This window comes from Dama dama, chromosome X (genome assembly GCF_033118175.1).
Source record: "Dama dama isolate Ldn47 chromosome X, ASM3311817v1, whole genome shotgun sequence".
Lineage (NCBI taxonomy): Eukaryota > Metazoa > Chordata > Mammalia > Artiodactyla > Cervidae > Dama > Dama dama.
In genome coordinates this window covers 32,842,030-32,859,736 of record NC_083714.1, presented here as the reverse complement: position 1 = coordinate 32,859,736, position 17,707 = coordinate 32,842,030, and the positions used below count along the sequence as shown (strand labels likewise).

The 17,707-nt window shown below is 50.0% G+C and overlaps 1 protein-coding gene across 10 annotated transcripts in view; it reads right to left on the bottom strand.

The window, feature by feature from the left end:
• Positions 1–17,707, bottom strand: part of BCORL1 (BCL6 corepressor like 1) — a 59,252-nt gene that overhangs the window by 5,153 nt on the left and 36,392 nt on the right. For all 10 annotated transcript variants that reach the window (XM_061137853.1, XM_061137851.1, XM_061137854.1 and 7 more), the window contains 5 exons: positions 14,607–14,830; positions 9,907–10,128; positions 7,663–7,829; positions 6,767–6,912; positions 207–284 (listed from right to left, as the gene is read on the bottom strand). In XM_061137853.1, coding sequence (XP_060993836.1) covers positions 207–284; positions 6,767–6,912; positions 7,663–7,829; positions 9,907–10,128; positions 14,607–14,830 — 837 coding nt within the window. The remainder of the gene's footprint in view (positions 1–206; positions 285–6,766; positions 6,913–7,662; positions 7,830–9,906; positions 10,129–14,606; positions 14,831–17,707) is intronic.

Below are 17,707 nucleotides of genomic sequence, written 5' to 3'. Positions count from 1 at the left end.
ATCTGTTGATTCTGGCCACCTAGTTCTGAGTCTGGGAGAAGCATGGGCTGGAGTGGGGGGTGAAAGGGTCTGTAAGCTACTAGCAGGTGAAGAAGGGCTACCTCCATTGGGTCACTCCTGTCTTTGAGAAGAATCAGTGATACCCAAAGCAGATCCCATATATCTGAGACATAGACCAGGGTGGGAAATATCCACTTAAAGCTTACCCAACACAGAACTGCTGTAGAAGTCCCAGGAAACGCCAGGATCACCCTCTGCCCGGCCCTGGAGATCTGAGAGGTGATCTGATGAAAGAAGAAAGGGCAGTGAGAATAGGGGGTAGACTAAAAGAGGAATCTAGAAGCAAAGTACATACATTTGGCATTAGGAGAATGGGTGATGGGAAGGAAGGACCACAAGAGGGTCCAAGGGTGACCCCAGAGAGATCTGCTATCCATCAGAGGCTACAAACCAGTGCCCAGAGCCAAATCTAGCCCACTGACCACCTGGGTTTTGGCCCAGTGTTTTAAACCTCCACAATTCAATTAACTTCTAACATTTTAAAGTTGGGAGATTTCACTTAAAAATTCGGATTTCCAAGTTCTCTTGAAAAAAAAATCAAGAGATCTGGCAAACACTGTATCCACATTCCTGCATGTCATCAGTTGGCTAGAGGGAGAGGCGACATGTGCGTTCTCCAGTTCAGCAGGCCCCACCCAGCCTGCCTGCTCTCTAACATGATCAGTCTGAAGGCACTTAGGCCTGGGACCCCTTCTTCAAATGATACTGTAGGGCATTACTCTGCAGGCAGAATCCTAGATCCATCCCAGGATTTCAATCCCCTGCTGGTCACAATGTTCATATATCCAATTGTGATCTTGCCAATCCAAAGGAAGATAAAGGAAGCATAATTCCTTCTGTCTCGTCTTTGAAAACATGGATTGGTGGGAAGGGGGATGGCCAAGTTTATCCTCATGAAAACCTATTGCTTCCACAGCAATACCCAAAAGAATTAAGAACAGGTAATGAAACAAAAACTTGTACATGAATGTTCCAGAGCAGCTCTATTCACAATCTCCAAAAAGTGGAAACAACTCAAATGTCATTCAACTGATGAAGTGAGAAACAAAACGAAGATTAACACAATGGGATAGTAATCAGTCATTAGGAGAAATGAAGTACTGATACACGTTACCTACAACACGGATGAAACTAGGAAACAAGGAGGATAAGGGGTTAGGACTTAGCGCTTTTTCTTTTTTTGGGTTCATGGCTTACAAGATCTTAGTTCCCCAACCAGGGATTGAACCCGGGCCCTGGCTTAAGTTGGGTTAACCTCCAAGTCCTAACCACTGGACTGCCGAATTCCCTCTCTCTAAAAAAACCATTTCAAACCACCTTTCCCTTACACAATCTGAGAACTGACATCAGGCCACCTCTTAGCCTCCCTGTTTCCTAGCTAAGCATCATCTAGATGAATTGTTTCACTTCTTGGCTCCATGTGGACAAAAAGCAGGATTCCATGACAAATTCAACTGTGTCATCTGTGGGCACATGGCCCAGTGGTTGCCAATGTGCCACGTAGTACAGTTGGCAAGCTGATTTAGCTGTGTATGGTCGCCACCCGCCCTCAAGTGACACCTGGGCAACAGGACAGGAGAGAGTCCAAAGGGCACAGGTTGGGTGAGGGTGCCCCCTGAAAACCAAATCCCAGGAGGAAGCTGGCAGCTACTCTTAAAGGAGCAGAGCTAAGCTCCCGGATGGAAAGCACCACCACATTCCAGGATACCTTCCCTTTGGGTTACACATTCTATCAGCAAAAGTGCCCATCAGCTGTTGTGAGCTACTGAAAGAAGTTTGTTTTTTGGCAACCCCCTAGGAGATGAGGGGTTTCTTCTGAGAGGAAAAGACAGTCAGAGAGAAGCTTTCAATAATGTCTGAGGAGCCAGAGTGGAAAATCTTTCATCACATATATGAGATCTTTTGAGTATTCCATGAAAAAAACTCTTGAGGTCCCAGATGCCAGCTTATCTCCTCTTCTGTACCCTGTGCCATTTGGGAGCTGGAAGTAATTTCTTCCAAAGGCATCTGTCAGGTAGGTGACTATATTCGGTGCCTCGCCCTGCACTAGGTGTCCTGGGAGATAAAGGAATGAGATTGTTAGTTCCCAAAAGTCAGGGACTACATTTGTCCTGTTCATCACTGTCTCCCCAGTTCCAAGGCCCAGGTGCCTGGCACAGTAAGAGCATGATAAACACCATGGGGGATGTAAGAGGGGGGAGAAACTACTACAAGGCGAGACTATAAAGTCAAGGACTTGCTTAGCCTGCGTGCTGGCACATAAGCATTCAAGCGACTGCGGTCACCAGAGGACTCCAGCAGAGCAGCCCTCACTCACCATACTCCTGGGGCTCCTCTCTCGGACCTGCCTTCAGAGGCCCCCAGGCACTCATCTAATTCTCCTCACTGACAACAGATCTCTGTCATTTGCAGGTGAATGTGTCTTTTTGAGATAGCCCAAAGTCAACTGGCACAGACAAAGATGCCAAAGTCAGAACTGGCCCACAAGTGGTGCATAAAAGGAACCGTCAAAGTCTGCTTGACAGGGCAGCTTCGAGGCATGTTTCCACACGTGTCTTCATGTTCAGTCAGGATGAAGAGTGACTCCTTTTCCTTGATTTTCCCTTGTCCTCCCTGTAACTTTGAGTTCTTTTCTCTTATCCTTGCCTTCAAAAAGTACCCTCAGCCCAGCAATCCTGCTTCTAGGTATATACCCCAAAGAACTGAAAACTTGTATTCAAATATTTGTTCATGTGTGTTCACAGCAGCACTAGGCACAGTTGCCCAAAGGTGGACACAACCCAAATGTTCCTCAACAGATGAATGGATAAAAGAAAATGTGATCTATCCAGACGAGGGGATAGTATTCACCATTAAAAAGGTGCTACTATGTGGACCAACCTTGAAAATATGATGCTACATGGAGGAAGTGAGCCTCAAAAGGCCTCATATTGTATGATTCCCTTTTATACGAAATGTTCAGAATGGGCAAATCCATAGAGACAAAGTAGACAGGTGGTTGCCAGGGGCTGGGGTTGGGGCTGGAGAACAACTGCTCAGTGGGTATGGGGTTTCATTTTGGAGGGATGAAAATGTTTTGGAGCTAGATAGAGGTGGTAGTTGTCCAACATGGTGAACACACCACCAAATGCCACTGAACTGTTCACTTTTAAATGGTTAATTTTATCTTACATGAATTTTGCCTTGATTAAAAAAATATTTTTAAGTATTCAATGTGAGTGGTGGCCCTGGCAATAGAAGTTTCTCTATTTCCTAGGGTCCCATTGTACCCCTGCCCATCTTCTATAACCAAGTCACCAGCTGAGGGACATGTAAGGGGAGAAAAACAAAAAATAAACACCCATCGACTGGGGGTCATATGGCCGAGGTCTCTGGCAGGGAAAACAAAAACCTGTGATTCAGTGACCTCAAGTGGTAAACTGCTAACCCTTTCACTGGTGGAAGGAAAAGCAGTCCTGAGAGTTCCCCCAATGCCCCAACCCAAACTGCAACAACTCCCCACCGGCTCCCACATTCTTTCCGACAGAGGACGTAAAAGCAGTCTGTTTTCCCTTGGCTAGGCTACATATTATTCTTTTCTTCAAAGGGTCAAAGGGAAATCAGTCACATGCCTGCCTGTAATCTGGCCCAAGAAGGAGCTCTTCCAAAGGCCTCTTGGAAGGTTTGGATGGCTTGGTTCTCCAAGGACAAGGAGGAGAGACAAAGGGTTCACTGTCTGACCTCCAGTACCCAGAACTGTACCTGAAACTTAACAGGTGCTCTATAAACACATGTATGAACACATGAAGCAGCAGCACTATACCCTCCAGGGTCTCGGGAGACATGGGCCTCATGCTAAGGCAAGGCAATGGAGGAAAATCCACATTTTCAACCCACACGAATCACCAGCATCTTTTGCTTTACAAAAGAATTCACTACAGGATACCACTCCTCTGTGTATTTTAATGAGGATTTGATTCCTCGAGTTTTCCAGGAGAGAAGACTTGCACAAAATGAGGGATGCTCTACACGAGGCGCAACCCTGATGCTGGCTTACCGTTTCCGTCCTTGACACCCTACAGGGACTTGCCTTCATCTGCTGCCCAGTGGGATCCCCACTAGGGGAGGAAGAAGACAGTGAATCTGTGGGGAATTTGGTCAGGCAAATGCTTGGGGATGAACAGCAAAGAGCTTTTTAACTACCTCAACCAGACAGGCAAGGTAAAAAGAAATCCAGAAGTCTACCCTGATGTATTGAGGTGTAGTGGTTAGGGAGGTGGGGCAGAGGAGGAAACCACCTCCCCAACCTTCAACCTCATCGTGCTTCCAGCAGCCACTCTACCCAGTGGTTTCTTGAGATTCAGGGCAGGGGAGAGGTAGGGAACTGATACGAAACAAGAGAAACACTCCATTGGAGGAATCGTAAAAGCTCCTGGTGATGGTTACTCAACACTGTGAATGTATGAAATGCCACTGAATTGTTCACTTCAAAATGGTTCTGTTAGGTGAGTTTTTCCTCAACCTTAAAAACCATAAGCGTTAACCTCTTATCCCCTCACAACAGCCTTTGAGCTCAAGTCCCCCCTCCCGGAACCTACGGAGTGCTGCCAGTGCCTGCTTCCCCGGCTGCCAAGGTCCTAACCAGCTTGAGCACTTTCCCTAATGGCCAGTCAGAGCTCTGCCTTTAATTGGCACTCAGTATTTGCATGGAAAAGAGGTGGCCCAGTTTTAACACTCCTTTCAGCTCCTGGCCCCCATTATGAAGTTATAGCTCTGTGCCCATAAAGGTGAGAAACAATGTCAAGAATTGAATGAAGGTGTTCAGCCTGGAGAGCCTAGGAAGTGCCAGAATTTAAGAAAGTCTTCTCTTGTGTCCACAGCACAGACTAGAACTCGAGTTAGTTTAAGGAGGCATTGAAGGCTTTCCAGTAGTTGGGATTAGGTAACAGACATGAGAAAAGAGAAAACTATGTTTACTTCTCACTTTTTAACTACTTCAAATGGTTTCAACATTCAAACTCCTTGGGGATTTTGGAGAAGGGGGTCCGTGAAGAAAAAACTTTGTGACTACAGAGGTTAGAAATAGCTTTATTTGCACCCAGAGGGCCCCAAGCCCTCAGGAGGGTGGTCTCCAGCCCAAAGAGGCCTCTGGATGAGACCTGCTGGTCAGAGGAGTGCTTCATGAGGTGCTTTTATCATGTTGAGATGCTCTGGATGTTCCTGTGTGCCAGCTTTCCCTGGGAATTGAGTGGAGTGCAGACAACACATGTTCATGTGGAGGAGAGTACAGGCATTCCGTGGTGTGTGGGAAGAAGCCACAGAAGGTGGCCTGCCCTGAGCCCCATGCAGCCCGGTGATGGTCCAGCTAAACTGAACAAGAGTCCTCACTAGCCCAGAGCAAATGCCTGAAGGAGTGTCCCCATGGGGCTCTGCCCTCACAGACAGGCCTGGGCCCCAGAGCTGGCGAAGGAAAGAGACAGTCCTCCTGTCCCCGCCAGAGAGGCTGGGTCCGGCTGTGGGGTGGAAGCCTGGCTGTGGACTGGATGGGGGCAGCCAGGCAGGGGTCAGGGCCTCCCTCACAGCGTCCCATCACTCCCCCTTCCTTCGGCACCTAGAAGGCCCTTCCCACCTAGTCCTCCTTCCACAGGGACCTTCGGCTCAGGCTACTACTTTGTTTCTTCCTCCATCATCAGCTGCCTGGTTAACCTGTATTCCATAAACAAATGAGCTCCTGCTTGGGAGCCTAGGACTTTACATGATGGTGGGGTGGGGGGTGGGGGTACTAACTGAGGCCACAGCCTGGGAGAGAGGAAACAGCCTCGGGCAAACCCTTGGCCCTGTCAGCTTCTAGGGTAAGAGGAGCTCTACCATCAACATCAAAGCCTCCGAAGAGGATCGGTGACACAACCTCCAGCTGCTCCATCCACCCAACTGTGCTTAGGCAGGCTGAAGAAGTCACCGCTGGAGTAAGGGCCAAGCTGTAATATCACACAGGAGGTGGGGTTCCTTTATTCAGAGGTCAAGTCTGAGGAGATTTCCACTGAGCATGCCCAAGCCAGACTTCCTTCCTCCCACTGCCCAACTCCATAGAGCTATCTAACTGCAGAGAAACAGCTGTCATCCACTAATGAGAAAACAAATGCAGGTTGGCTTGTGGTGCTTGCCATGGGCCTTAACACTACTTTTCCAGAGGGGGCAAGTGAGGGAGGAAGAGCAAACAACAGGAGGATGCACAGGGAACATCACAGTTACCACAGGGTGTGAGGAATAAAGCATCTGGAGGGGTCCCAAGGGTTGAACTTTGATCACCAACAGAGATAAAGTGCAAGTGCAAAAACAAAAACAAACTGCTAAGTGTCACCTCTTTGCAACTGGCAGACCATTCAAAGCACAAGTCCACACATTTTGCCCCAAACTCAAACTACTAGTGGGGCCACTGTCCCAAAGAGAGGCCTGCCTCACACATGGAGTGGGAAAAGGGGTCCCCAAGGACAACCAGGGCCCTGAAGAGGATGCATGCAATGAGGACACCCACAGCACAAGGACAAGAGGAAGCTGCCTGCTGACTTTTTAAAGTTCATAGAGATTTCTGAGTTGCCAGAAAGAAACACATGAGGAGAGCTGATGCCCCTCATAGGAGCCGCTTGAGGTGAGTGAGATGAAGGGTATCTCAGGAGCTCAGGGTCAGAGCCCCAGTAATGAGGTTTTGAGTCTGGGTCATACTCACCACTGAGAAAGCGCTTCATGGTGTCACTGCTGGCCAGCTTCATGGCTGTCTGTCCTGAGTAGGTGGCCAGCGTGGGGTCGGCCCCATAGGACAGCAAAAGCCAGATGGTCTCCAGGTTGTCGTTGACCACTGCATCGTGAACTGGCCTGCAAGGTGACACAGTGTGAGAATAGCAGGACCCAAGTGGGAACCTGGGTGTCTAGGCCTCAGGCCACCTTAGCAGGGAAAGCAAAGCGAGAGGAGCCCAGCGTAACATGGGTAAGAGGGCAGGGAGCCACCACTGGCCTGCACTGCCCGCCATATTGCCCCGCCTCTTTTTCCTCCCTCCCAGTTCTCTCTCTTATGTTCCCCAATGGTGGTATGCTGGTAGTTCTGGAGCTCAGGGGAGAATGGGCCCCTAACTGAGGATAAACTTAGAGAAGATTCTGGGGAATGTGACTGGAAAACCCAGATGACTGCCCCAGAGCTACTCCGCACACCCAACAGGTGGCCCAGCAGCCCACATCCTCTGACCCAAGCCCCCCCGCCCTCCACTTGGTATGCAGCTCAGGGGTCAGTTTCACCCAGGGAGCAGGCCCTCGGATACAGCACAGGAGAATGGGTGCAATTTCTTTAAGACACGGCAGGTGTCCCTTTTTTAAGTATATAGAGATCAAATCAAGAATCAAATCTGGGATGTTACCTCAAGATCAGCCTCCCGATTCCTAAAGCCCGAGATTCTGCCTGAAGACAGCTGCTGGGGATGATCCCTAGAGAACCCTGGCCTCCCATCAGTGGGCAACGTGGACTGGCCAGCCAGGGACTCATCCAGCCTGGCCTGAAGTGGGGTGGATTCTCTTGAGGGAGGGGCTGAGCGGGGGAGAGGGGTGGGAGAGACGAGAGGGCAGCCTTCTTGCCTGGTGCCATCCTGCGCGCTACAGTTCACGTTGGCCCCGTGCTCCAGCAGGATGTTCAGGATGTCAGTCCAGCCCCGGGAGCAAGCCTCATGCAGGGCCGTGTAGCCGGCATTGTCACGGTGATTCACATCTTCACTGTCTTTCTGAAGGCAGTAGAGGACAACGTCCTGTGGGGACAGGGAAGGCGCCGTGAGCAAAGAGAGGCCGAACTCTTGCAGTCACCTGGGTTAAGTTTGAAGCTCTCCACGTGTCCGAAGAGTCTCAGAACGTGCTCTTTAGTCCAGGGACTGACAGGCAGATCTCAGAATCTACTGTCAACTAAATCAGTCCTGAGGTGCCAGCTTTGGGCAGTGTCCTCAGCAGAGCGGAGACATTTCTAATGACTGACAACACTGATCAGGGTGTGGGCTGTGCGTGTAAGCCCTCAGAGAGGCTCACCTGCCCACCTGGAGCTCACACTCTCAGGCCTCCATGGTCTGACTGCCTGTTCCCTCATCCGGGGCTTTGCGAGACGGCCCCAGACCAGAGAAATGAGACTTGTGCTGGCAAACACCGCCTCTGGCAGTTATTTGAGAACAAGGAAGAAAGAACTGGTTTAAGTACCATCCCTGGATGTGTATCCCAGGGCAGTCAGTTCCAGCCCTCCCCTCAAATGAAGACTGTTCTGAGTATCATCCAGGGTGGTCAGTCATCCATAGTAATGATCAGTGACTCTGGGCTGAGATGACAGGACGATAAGTGGGACTCCAGGCTGAGAAGCAGCCTAGCTAGCTGTGGTGGATAAGCTGAGGCAGAAGGGAGAGGCAGTCCCTCTTCTGAGGGAAAGAGGCTGACAGCAGCTACCAGCGGCCTCTTGTCAGCTCCCCCAGGCCCCGGTGAGATGGGACTCAGCTGTTCTGACTGACAGCTAGCACACCGGCTGGCTGGCTAGAGCCTGTGTGTACCTGCATGGGGGTGCTGCCTTCTAGACACGGAACTGTCACATTGCCTCTACCCAGGGGGTCACGAGGCCCCCACCCTTCCCACCACTGCAGATACCGCCTCTTCTTCCTGGCCTCAGACGCCTCCTCCTTCCCTTCCTCCTGTCACAGGCTGTCCAACCTGCCCTTGCCCTGTCCTGATCAGTTCACCTATGGTCTCCTGCTGCCTGCTTTGGCCCCAGGTAAAAGAAACTCACTTAAAGGGCAAGGGTTGGTCATCATTTTTTCTTTAGATCTCCCTCGGCAGCTATCCAGGCCCCCACACTAGGTGCTCAAGACAGATAGGTGGCTTGCCAGTGAGACAGTGTCAAGGTGGCTCTCTTATGCCAATCCGCCTGGCTGGGAGTGAAGCTGTCTTTAAATGAGTCAGTTATGGGTATTGGAAGCCTTAAAAAAATAAGAGAGGACCTACTCTAAGCCCAACATCTCCACACTTCAGAGCAAATCCTGTGGAAATAACTGCTGTGGCCAGCAAAGGCACATGGTCAAGGAGCTTATATCCACAAAATACACTCATATCAACAAAAATGCCCAACAATGTCATTGAATGAATCTGGCTTCTGCCCTTGCCCTTTGGGAATCAAAAAGACACTGGTGTGAATTCAGACTCACATATACATAGTGCTCAAGTGACTGTGGACACATCACTTGACATGGCTAACCCCTGATTTTCTCACCTGTAAAACAGGGTTAATAAAACCTACCTCCATAGGCTTACAGTGAAGATGAAAGGATATGAAGTAACGAGAGCTCTTAACATGACCAAAGAGGTGCTCAACAAACACCAGCTTCCTTTCCAGTCCATAGGGAAGCAGCATAAGGTGGGGGTGAGTGCAACTCTGCCCCTCCAATGTACTCGACCCCTCCACTACTGGAGGCCAAAAGGAGGGGAAGCTGGAGGGAGATATAAAGAGTGAGCGATGATCACCCCCATTCCTCTCTGAGTGGGGAGCCATGGCACAGGGAAATTCAAGATGACAAAAAACCCCCCAAATCCCATTTCTGGCCTATGAAGGTACTGGATGATATTGTCTTACCATTTCAATGCTATTCATCCTAAATTGACATCCAATTGGGTTTGCAAGCCCACACAGCACATCGGGATGAGGCAGCTCCATAGGCCATATACACAGCAGGAGGGGGCCATCCTGGACTCACGCCCCAAACAAAGGCCTGGCCAGGCCACAGAAGAGCCAATGGGGAGAAGGTTATCCACAGATGCTGGGGCAATGATATCCTGTGGATATGAGGGGGTGTTCCTTACCTTATAGCCAAGGCGGGCCGCCCGCTGTAGGAGGGTCTCGCCAGCATTTTTGTTCACTATGAGACGACGAGCCTCTGGGGGGATCTGCCGGGCTGTGGGTGACTCAGAGGCCTCCTCTGGGCCAGCACTTCGGGATTTAGAGGGTGTGCATGGTTCTGTGGGCTTCGCTGGGGTGGGAGATTTGGGAGGGCGTGTCTTCTGCTGGCTCCAACGCCCTTTGCCCTGGAAAGCAGAGACAAAGATCAGCACAACTCACCATCGCATTTCCACCCAATGAGCAGATGCAGAATGGCTCAAGTCCTCAACCCCGAAAACCAAGCAATGACAAACAGATTGCATGCAGAGCTCGAGGGGATATGCCAGCTTCTCTCACACACTCTGCATGCCTTCTTTACCTGCCTTGATCCCCATTTGTTGAAGTTTTTAACTAGTCACCTTGATAAATAAGCAGAAGCAAACTCTCAGAGTGAAGAGAGGTGGAGACAGCTTGCTGTGATGAAAGAGGCACAGCTGTGGAAGCCTTCACTCTGTTGCAAAAACCTTCCCACAGCATCCAACCCTTACCAGGCTTTCCTCACCTCCTAGCACACTGTCCCCCTGGATCACACCTGTACCCGCCTGGGCTGGTGGAAAGTGCTCAGGCTCTCGAATCAGACAGAACGGCTTTTGAATCCTGACTCTGCCAGCTACTAGCTGCAAGACCTGGGGCAAGACCCAACCTCTCAGAGCCTCACTTTCTCCCCCACAGGGTCTTTGAGATAATGAGCTAGAGCAGCAACAGAACAATGCACACGGTGGGTGCTCATGAAACATTACAGTCCTTTCCTCACGAATGACCCTTGCTTGTCTCCTTTCTTCTCCCATTTTGAACTGGAACGTCCAGAACAGGTTCTCGTGTCTGGCACACCACAGTGTATTAAGTCCATAGGGGCAGGTTACTTGTCTCTTTCAGATGAGAGGAGGGAACTTCAGACAGAGAGGAACTGTGTTTGAGGAGCTGCATTCAAGGAACCAGACCCAAGGTGCTTCATGTTCACCTGGACCTAAGTTTGATGATGAGATTCTAAACTTGGAGTTAATGCCATAAGTGGACAAGACTTTGGGGGAGCCATGGGAGAGGAGGGTATGACTTGCACATGGAAGGAACATGAATCACTGGGGGGCCAGGGGACAAGAATGTGCCCCCATCAGACTCTAAATGACTGTGATGACCCCCACCTCCTGATATTCATGCTCTTGTGTAGCCCCATCTGCACAGGAGAAGGCAGAGATGATGCTGTGTGACCTCCAAGGCCACGGCCTAAAAGATAAAGTGGCTTCTGCTTTGCTCTCTTTTGAATCACTCATTCAGGAAGAAGCCAGCTGCCAGGTCATGAGGACAGTCAAGCATCCCTTAAGAGGCCCAAGGGGCAAGCAAAGGAGGTCCCCCACCAACAGCAAGCCTCGACTTGCCACCTATGTGAGGGAGCCACTCAAGAAGCAGATCCTCCAGCCCCAGTGGAGCCTTTGGATGAATGGAGCCCTGGCTGGCACCATGACTGCAACCTCATGCATGGGAGACCCCAAGTCAGACACAGCAAAGCTGCTCTTGAATTCCTGACCCCAGAAACTATGAAATAATACATGCTTATTGTTGGGTTAAACTGCTAAATCTTAGGGTAGTTTGTTGTGCAGTGCAATAGATAACTAGGAGGGCTTCCCAGGTGGGTCACTGGTAAAGAATCTGCCTGCCAATGCACGAGACCCACGTTTGATCCCTGGGTTGGGAAGATCCCCTGGAGATCTTCCCTGGCTACCCACTCCAGTATTCTTGCCTGGAAAAATCCCACGGACAGAGGAGCCTGGTGGGCTACAGTCCATAAGGTGGCAAAAGGTCGGACACGACTGAGCAACTCAGCACAACAGATAATGAATACATCTTACTTACCCAAATCCCTGAGAGCATCAAGGGCTCCCTTAAATCCTATGTCGTCTACAACACTGTGGTCCCCACTGCCCTTTCTCTACACACCCAGAACGCCTAGTCTGAATCACATAATCCAGTGCCTTATGCCTGACTGTCAACTTCCTTCTGTTGTTTCATGGGCAAGTCTGGCCTCCCCTGCTACATTTTAAGCTCCCCGGGGTTAGGGTTCATATTGTCGTCATCTCTTTTGTTTCTTACAGCAATTAACTTGGGGTTGGGCATGTCACTGCAACAAACATTTGTTGACTTGATTCAAGCCAGCTATACATAGAGCCCTGGGCAGCCAAAAGAGTTGCCTAGAAAGACACAAAGCCAGGAAAGAAATGGCACCAGGGAAAAGACGTTGACCCAGGGCATTTGTTTCCTCTGGTAAACTGCAAGAAAAGAGCTGCTCTCTGTCCACATCCTGAAAGGGCAGAGAGGTATACCAGCTAGCAGGAAAGGCCCTGGCTATGAGGGTAGAATGCAGCTTTCTTGCCAGGAGGACAGAGGTGTACAATGGCAATACTGGAGGATGCTGGGTAAAATGCCCAGGTTGTTGCTAAGCCAAGTGAGGAGCCAAAGGGTGATTCCCCTTCAAGGGGCCAGAGCTGGCAGAGAAAAGGGAGGCTGCCAGAGAGAGGGAGGAGCAAGACCCCACCCCCGCCCTGCCCCCCTGGCTTGGAGCCCCTGTGGGAAGAAGCCTTTGGCTGATGCGCCAGCTTCAGTGTTGCAGGCGCGTCCCCGCCCTCCCCCTGCCTTGCTTCTCACTACAAAGCCCTGTGCCATGGGGGCAACTGGAGCAGGTGGTGGTGACTGGGAAAGAAAGAAAGGCGGGAGGGAGAAAGGGAGGCCCTGGGAAGGCACAAAACCTCTCTGGGAGAACATTTCAGTGGACACACTGCCAGGCAGAATTACCAGACAGAAGCATCAGCATGTGCTGCTGAGTGTCAGGTGGCTCGTCACCTTTGTGTGGGACGGAGTCATGTGAGTGGGGAAGAGCAGGGGATGAGGACATCCACCTTCCATCAGAGCTGCTCCGGGTGGCAGCGTCTCCCTGCTCAGCCGCGCCCTACCCCAGTGTCACCTGAATGCAGACAGAAGCCACCCATTCACAGGGTGGAGGCATATGGAAAGGGTAGGGGTTGGGGGTGCCCCAGGGGCAGCCAGGCCTGCCTCATGCCCCAGGTCTGTCACTCGGACCACTGAGTAACCTCGAGCTAGTCTCTGAACCTCCCCAAACCCTGGTTTCCTTACCGTAAAATGAGGACAAGAGGGTCCACCTCTGACAGCTGCTGTGGGAATTGAGTGATCCTGTGAGCAGAGCACCTGGCACAGAGCAGACGCCCCAGTTCCTGCCTTGGCCTCTCCGGAGTCTCCAGGAGCCGGCCCTGCTACCTGGACTTCCTGTGTCTCTGTCCCCTCATTTTTGCCTTGGTCTGAAGCTCGAGAGTTTACACCAGCCTCAGAGATAGCACCTGACCATTATCAAAGCCTTTCACATCCATAGCCTCCTTTGTTCCCCTAAGCACCCTTGTGGGATGGAAAGGACTGGAAGTATCATCTCCTTTTTTTAAAGATGAAGAAATATGCTTGAGCACTTTGTTTGCGCTGAAATCAGATTCCAGAACAAGGATGGGGGACTTGAGCACCTGGGTCTCCTACCTTTTGCCAGTGCCACTCAGGGACCCTGCTCTGGAGCTGGAAAGAGCCATTAGAGTCACAACTACCTAAACCAACCCAATACGACCTTTTGATTTTTGGTTGTCAAGACAAACACATACTATAGGCATACATTTGAACCTGAGCCTTGCATCTCTCAAACATCCTTGCACCTCCAGGACGAGGATTGGGTGATGTTCTTTTTTTCAATTGTACAGTGTGGAACTGAACACCAATGCCATGAACATCAGAACCCAAAGAGACATCAGTTCTGAACAGGGGTTCTAGTGCCCTTGCTTGGCTATGGATCAGTAGGCACTCATGAGAAGCACAGAAACTGAGGAGTGGGGTTGGGAAAGTATAGCTATGACCAGTCCAAGTGGAACTGCTTCAGCCCCACCCTCAGGCAACCTTTGTCTGGACATCAACATCCTTGCTTCTACAAATTGTTTTCTACCTTGATTGACTCAGAAAGCTCCCTGATTGGTTTCCAGTGAGTTGAGCCCAGACAAAAGCTTCTTGATTGGATGTTAACAAGCTATTCAGGATAACATTCTGCCATATTCTTTAACTCTTCCCTAACTCTAAGGAGATCCAAGGATTGCTGAGGCAAATTCATCCTGGGCCAAACCCTACAGTTTGTAGATGCTTATTATTAGCTCTGACTTCAGTTCCCATTCTTCAAACCCACAGCCCAACCCTTCTAGAATTAGTTTAAAACACTGTAATATATATGAGTTAATTCAATCCCCCCATGCACTCAACTTGGACTTCCCTGGTGGCTCAGACATTAAAGAATCCACCTGCAATGTGGGAGACCTGGGTTCGATCTCTGGGTCGGGAAGATCCCCTAGAGGAGGGCATGGCAACCCACTCCAGTATTCTTGTCTGGAGAATCCCATGGACAGAGGAGCCTGGTGGGCTATAGTGTATGGGGTCGCAAAGAGTTGCACATGACTGAGCGACTCACACTTTCACTTTTTCTGTTCATGCACTTACTCACTCACTCAGAAGACTGTTCCTCAAGGAGCTTATGGGAAACATGCCACCCTAGCCCAGTCTCCACCCCCAACTTCCCTGGCTGATAACATACCTTTGCATCTTCTGAGACCGTTACCATGTGCTTGGTCTTGCACTTTCGTTTTCCTGATGGCTTTTCTGAATTTTCAAGGCAGGCTGGCTCCTCAAGGTTATTTGGGAGGAAACCATTTGGTGAATCTGAGATCCCCTGGGCTTTGTTGGGCAAGAGGAGGTTCCTGTTCCGGAGGCGGTGCTCTGGGCTCTGGGAGGAAGTCTTCTGCTTACGGGCCTTTAAATCTGCAGGAAAGAATGGATGTCAGGGAAATGGCACACAGAAAAGCAACACCTTCCTCTAAGCTGAATCAGAGGACTTTGGGGATTAGAATCTCAGGACAAAGTTGTGTAACTATTCCCTACCAGTATCTGGTGCGGGGCTGCCTATTCCACTAGATGCTTCTCGAACAGACACTGTGCTTCCACATCAATATCCCTCCCCTCCAAGCAGAAGACAACTCCCAGCCCTGCTAGCAGGGGGCAGCCCATCTGGCTGTCCCAAAGATGAGGGTCAGTTTAAAAGGAAATCAAAACTTTCCCAGCACTTCCCCCGTTTGTCTCTTTCTCCACTCCAATATGAAACAAAGCTAGCAGCTCTGCTGAAGTGAAGCATGTAGTACACTAGGGGCGAGTAAATGGGAGAAGGCGTCCCTCACAGCCTTAGCTCTACCTGCCTGTCTGCCCTGTTGGTCTCTCTCCAGGCACACAAAGATCAAAGTGTCACAGAAACTCCCTGAAACCAGAAGTTGCCATGGGTCAACTTAACTGAGGGGCAGTCACAGAAACCTGCTGCCCTCCGTAGCTGGAAATCAAGTCACTGGGACACACTGAGCAACATCTCTAATTCTAGTCATAGCTCGCTGAACAGAGCACATTCCAATTTCCAAAGGGCCTGCTGGGAACTCCATTACCAAGAGCTTCATCCAGCAGGGTCAGTCCTAAGCCCCATGGGGTGGGGCGGGACAGATTGAGCTGATCCTTATCTCTTAACATGACTGTTACATGGCATGGCCACTAGCTGTGTGGTTGCTGAGGGCAGGTCATAATCTCCTGGAGCCTAGTTTCCACGTCTGTAAAATGAGGAGGATAGAATCCACACCACCCTTTTATAAAGTGTAAGGCATCATTACTGTGTTATTTAAGTGTAAGCTTTTAGACAGGACCATGCCCATGTAGTCTTTATCTTCCCACCAGGACTGGCCACCATGCCTAGTGAACAGTGAAAGATCAGTATGTCTCTGAAGTAACTGCAGCCTCAGTTTCTCCAAGTTGTGAAATGAGGGGGTTGTGCAAGATCCAAGAGTTCTCAACCCGCCTCCCTTGACCTTGGCTTCTCTTACATGTGACATTGCCAAGGGCAGATCTAGATGGAGAAGCCAATGTCATAGCATGAGGAATTCTCCACAGGTTACACACAGCTCTCAAAAGGCCAGTTGTCACAGCCCCCCATCCTCCCAACTCTCCCTAGTCCACCAGTGGGTCCCCACCTCTGCCTAAGAACTGCTGTGCGGATGTTTACAATAGCCAGGACACGGAAGCAACCTAGATGTCCATCAGCAGATGAATGGATAAGAAAGCTGTGGTACATATACACAATGGAATATTACTCAGCTATTAAAAAGAATGCATTTGAATCAGTTCTAATGAGGTGGATGAAACGGGAGCCTATTATACAGAGCAAAGTAAGTCAGAAAGAAAAACACCAATACAATATATTAACACATATATACGGAATTTAGAAAGATGGTAATGATGACCCTATATGCGAGACAGCAAAAGAGACACAGATGTAAAGAACAGACTTTTGGACTCTCTGGGAGAAGGCGAGGGTGGGTTCATTTGAGAGAATAGCATTGAAACATGTATATTATCATATGTGAAATAGATCGCCAGTCCAGGTTCGATGCATGAGACAGGGTGTTCAGGGCTGGTGCACTGGGATGACCCAGAGGGATGGGATGGGGAGGAAGGTGGGAGGGGGGTTCAGGATGGGGAACACATGTACACCCGTGGCAGATTCATGTCAATGTATGGCAAAAACCACCACAATATTGTAAAGTTATTAGCCTCCAATTAAAATAAATTAAAAAAAAAAAAAGAACTGCTGTGCTGGATGGCTTCTAATAGCATGTCAAGCCAGCACATTATCAACCAGGCCTTTTAATGCAACCAGTTTGGGCTGAGGCAAAAGAGGAAGGAACAGAAGCGAGTCTTGTGAGGACCTCAGGAAACATGGGGAAGCCATATTACAGCATTCAATGCTGCAGGAAAAGCAGCAGCCCCTTCCCCATGTACTCAGGGCAGGGTAGGCTCTGGAGTTTATTCGACACTGGTGGAGCACCCTCATGGTAGCACCAAAGGGAACCGGGAGTGAAGGTAGCAGGTATGTGAGTGGCAATGGTTCTTCTTATCCCCTCTGCAAATCAAGGAGAGACTCAAGCCCAGGATGAAAAGAAAGATCATGAGGCTCACATGGGAGTTGTCTGGTCTAGTCTGGTCTCTGCCTGACTCTCTGATGTCAACCTGAAAGAGGGTAGTAATAGGAGGAATTGGAGCTTCTGGAGAAGAGAGATGTTTGCCAGGCAATTCCTTCAAGAAGAGTTAGCATCAGATCTGGAGAAGATCGTAGGCCAAAGCCAATAGACTTAACTCAAAACCCATAGACACACACACGGAGGGAGAATGATCCAGTGTTTCCAAACACTGGAGGTGACCCCACAACCAGCAGGATGCCTTGCTGAGTGGCGCTCCCGTGCTCCTGGAGGTGGTTATGTTGAAGCTGTCAAGAGTGCTGTGGTGATACAAAAGTGAAGTGAAGTTGCTCAGTCATGTCCAACTCTTTGTGACCCCGTGGATTGTAGCCTACCAGGCTTCTCCGTCCATGTGATTTTTCAGGCAAGACTACTGGAGTAGGTTGCCATTTCCTTCTCCAGGGGATCTTCCCGACTGAGGGATTGAACCTGGGTCTCCCACATTGTAGGCAGATGCTTTTACTGTCTGGGCCCCAGGGAAGTGGTGATACAAAAGCTCCTCTTTATCCTAACACAAGTGGCTGAGGCCAACTGCTTGACAACTCACTCCTGACCAATCCATCATGGCTCTAGCAGAAAAATGGGAAAG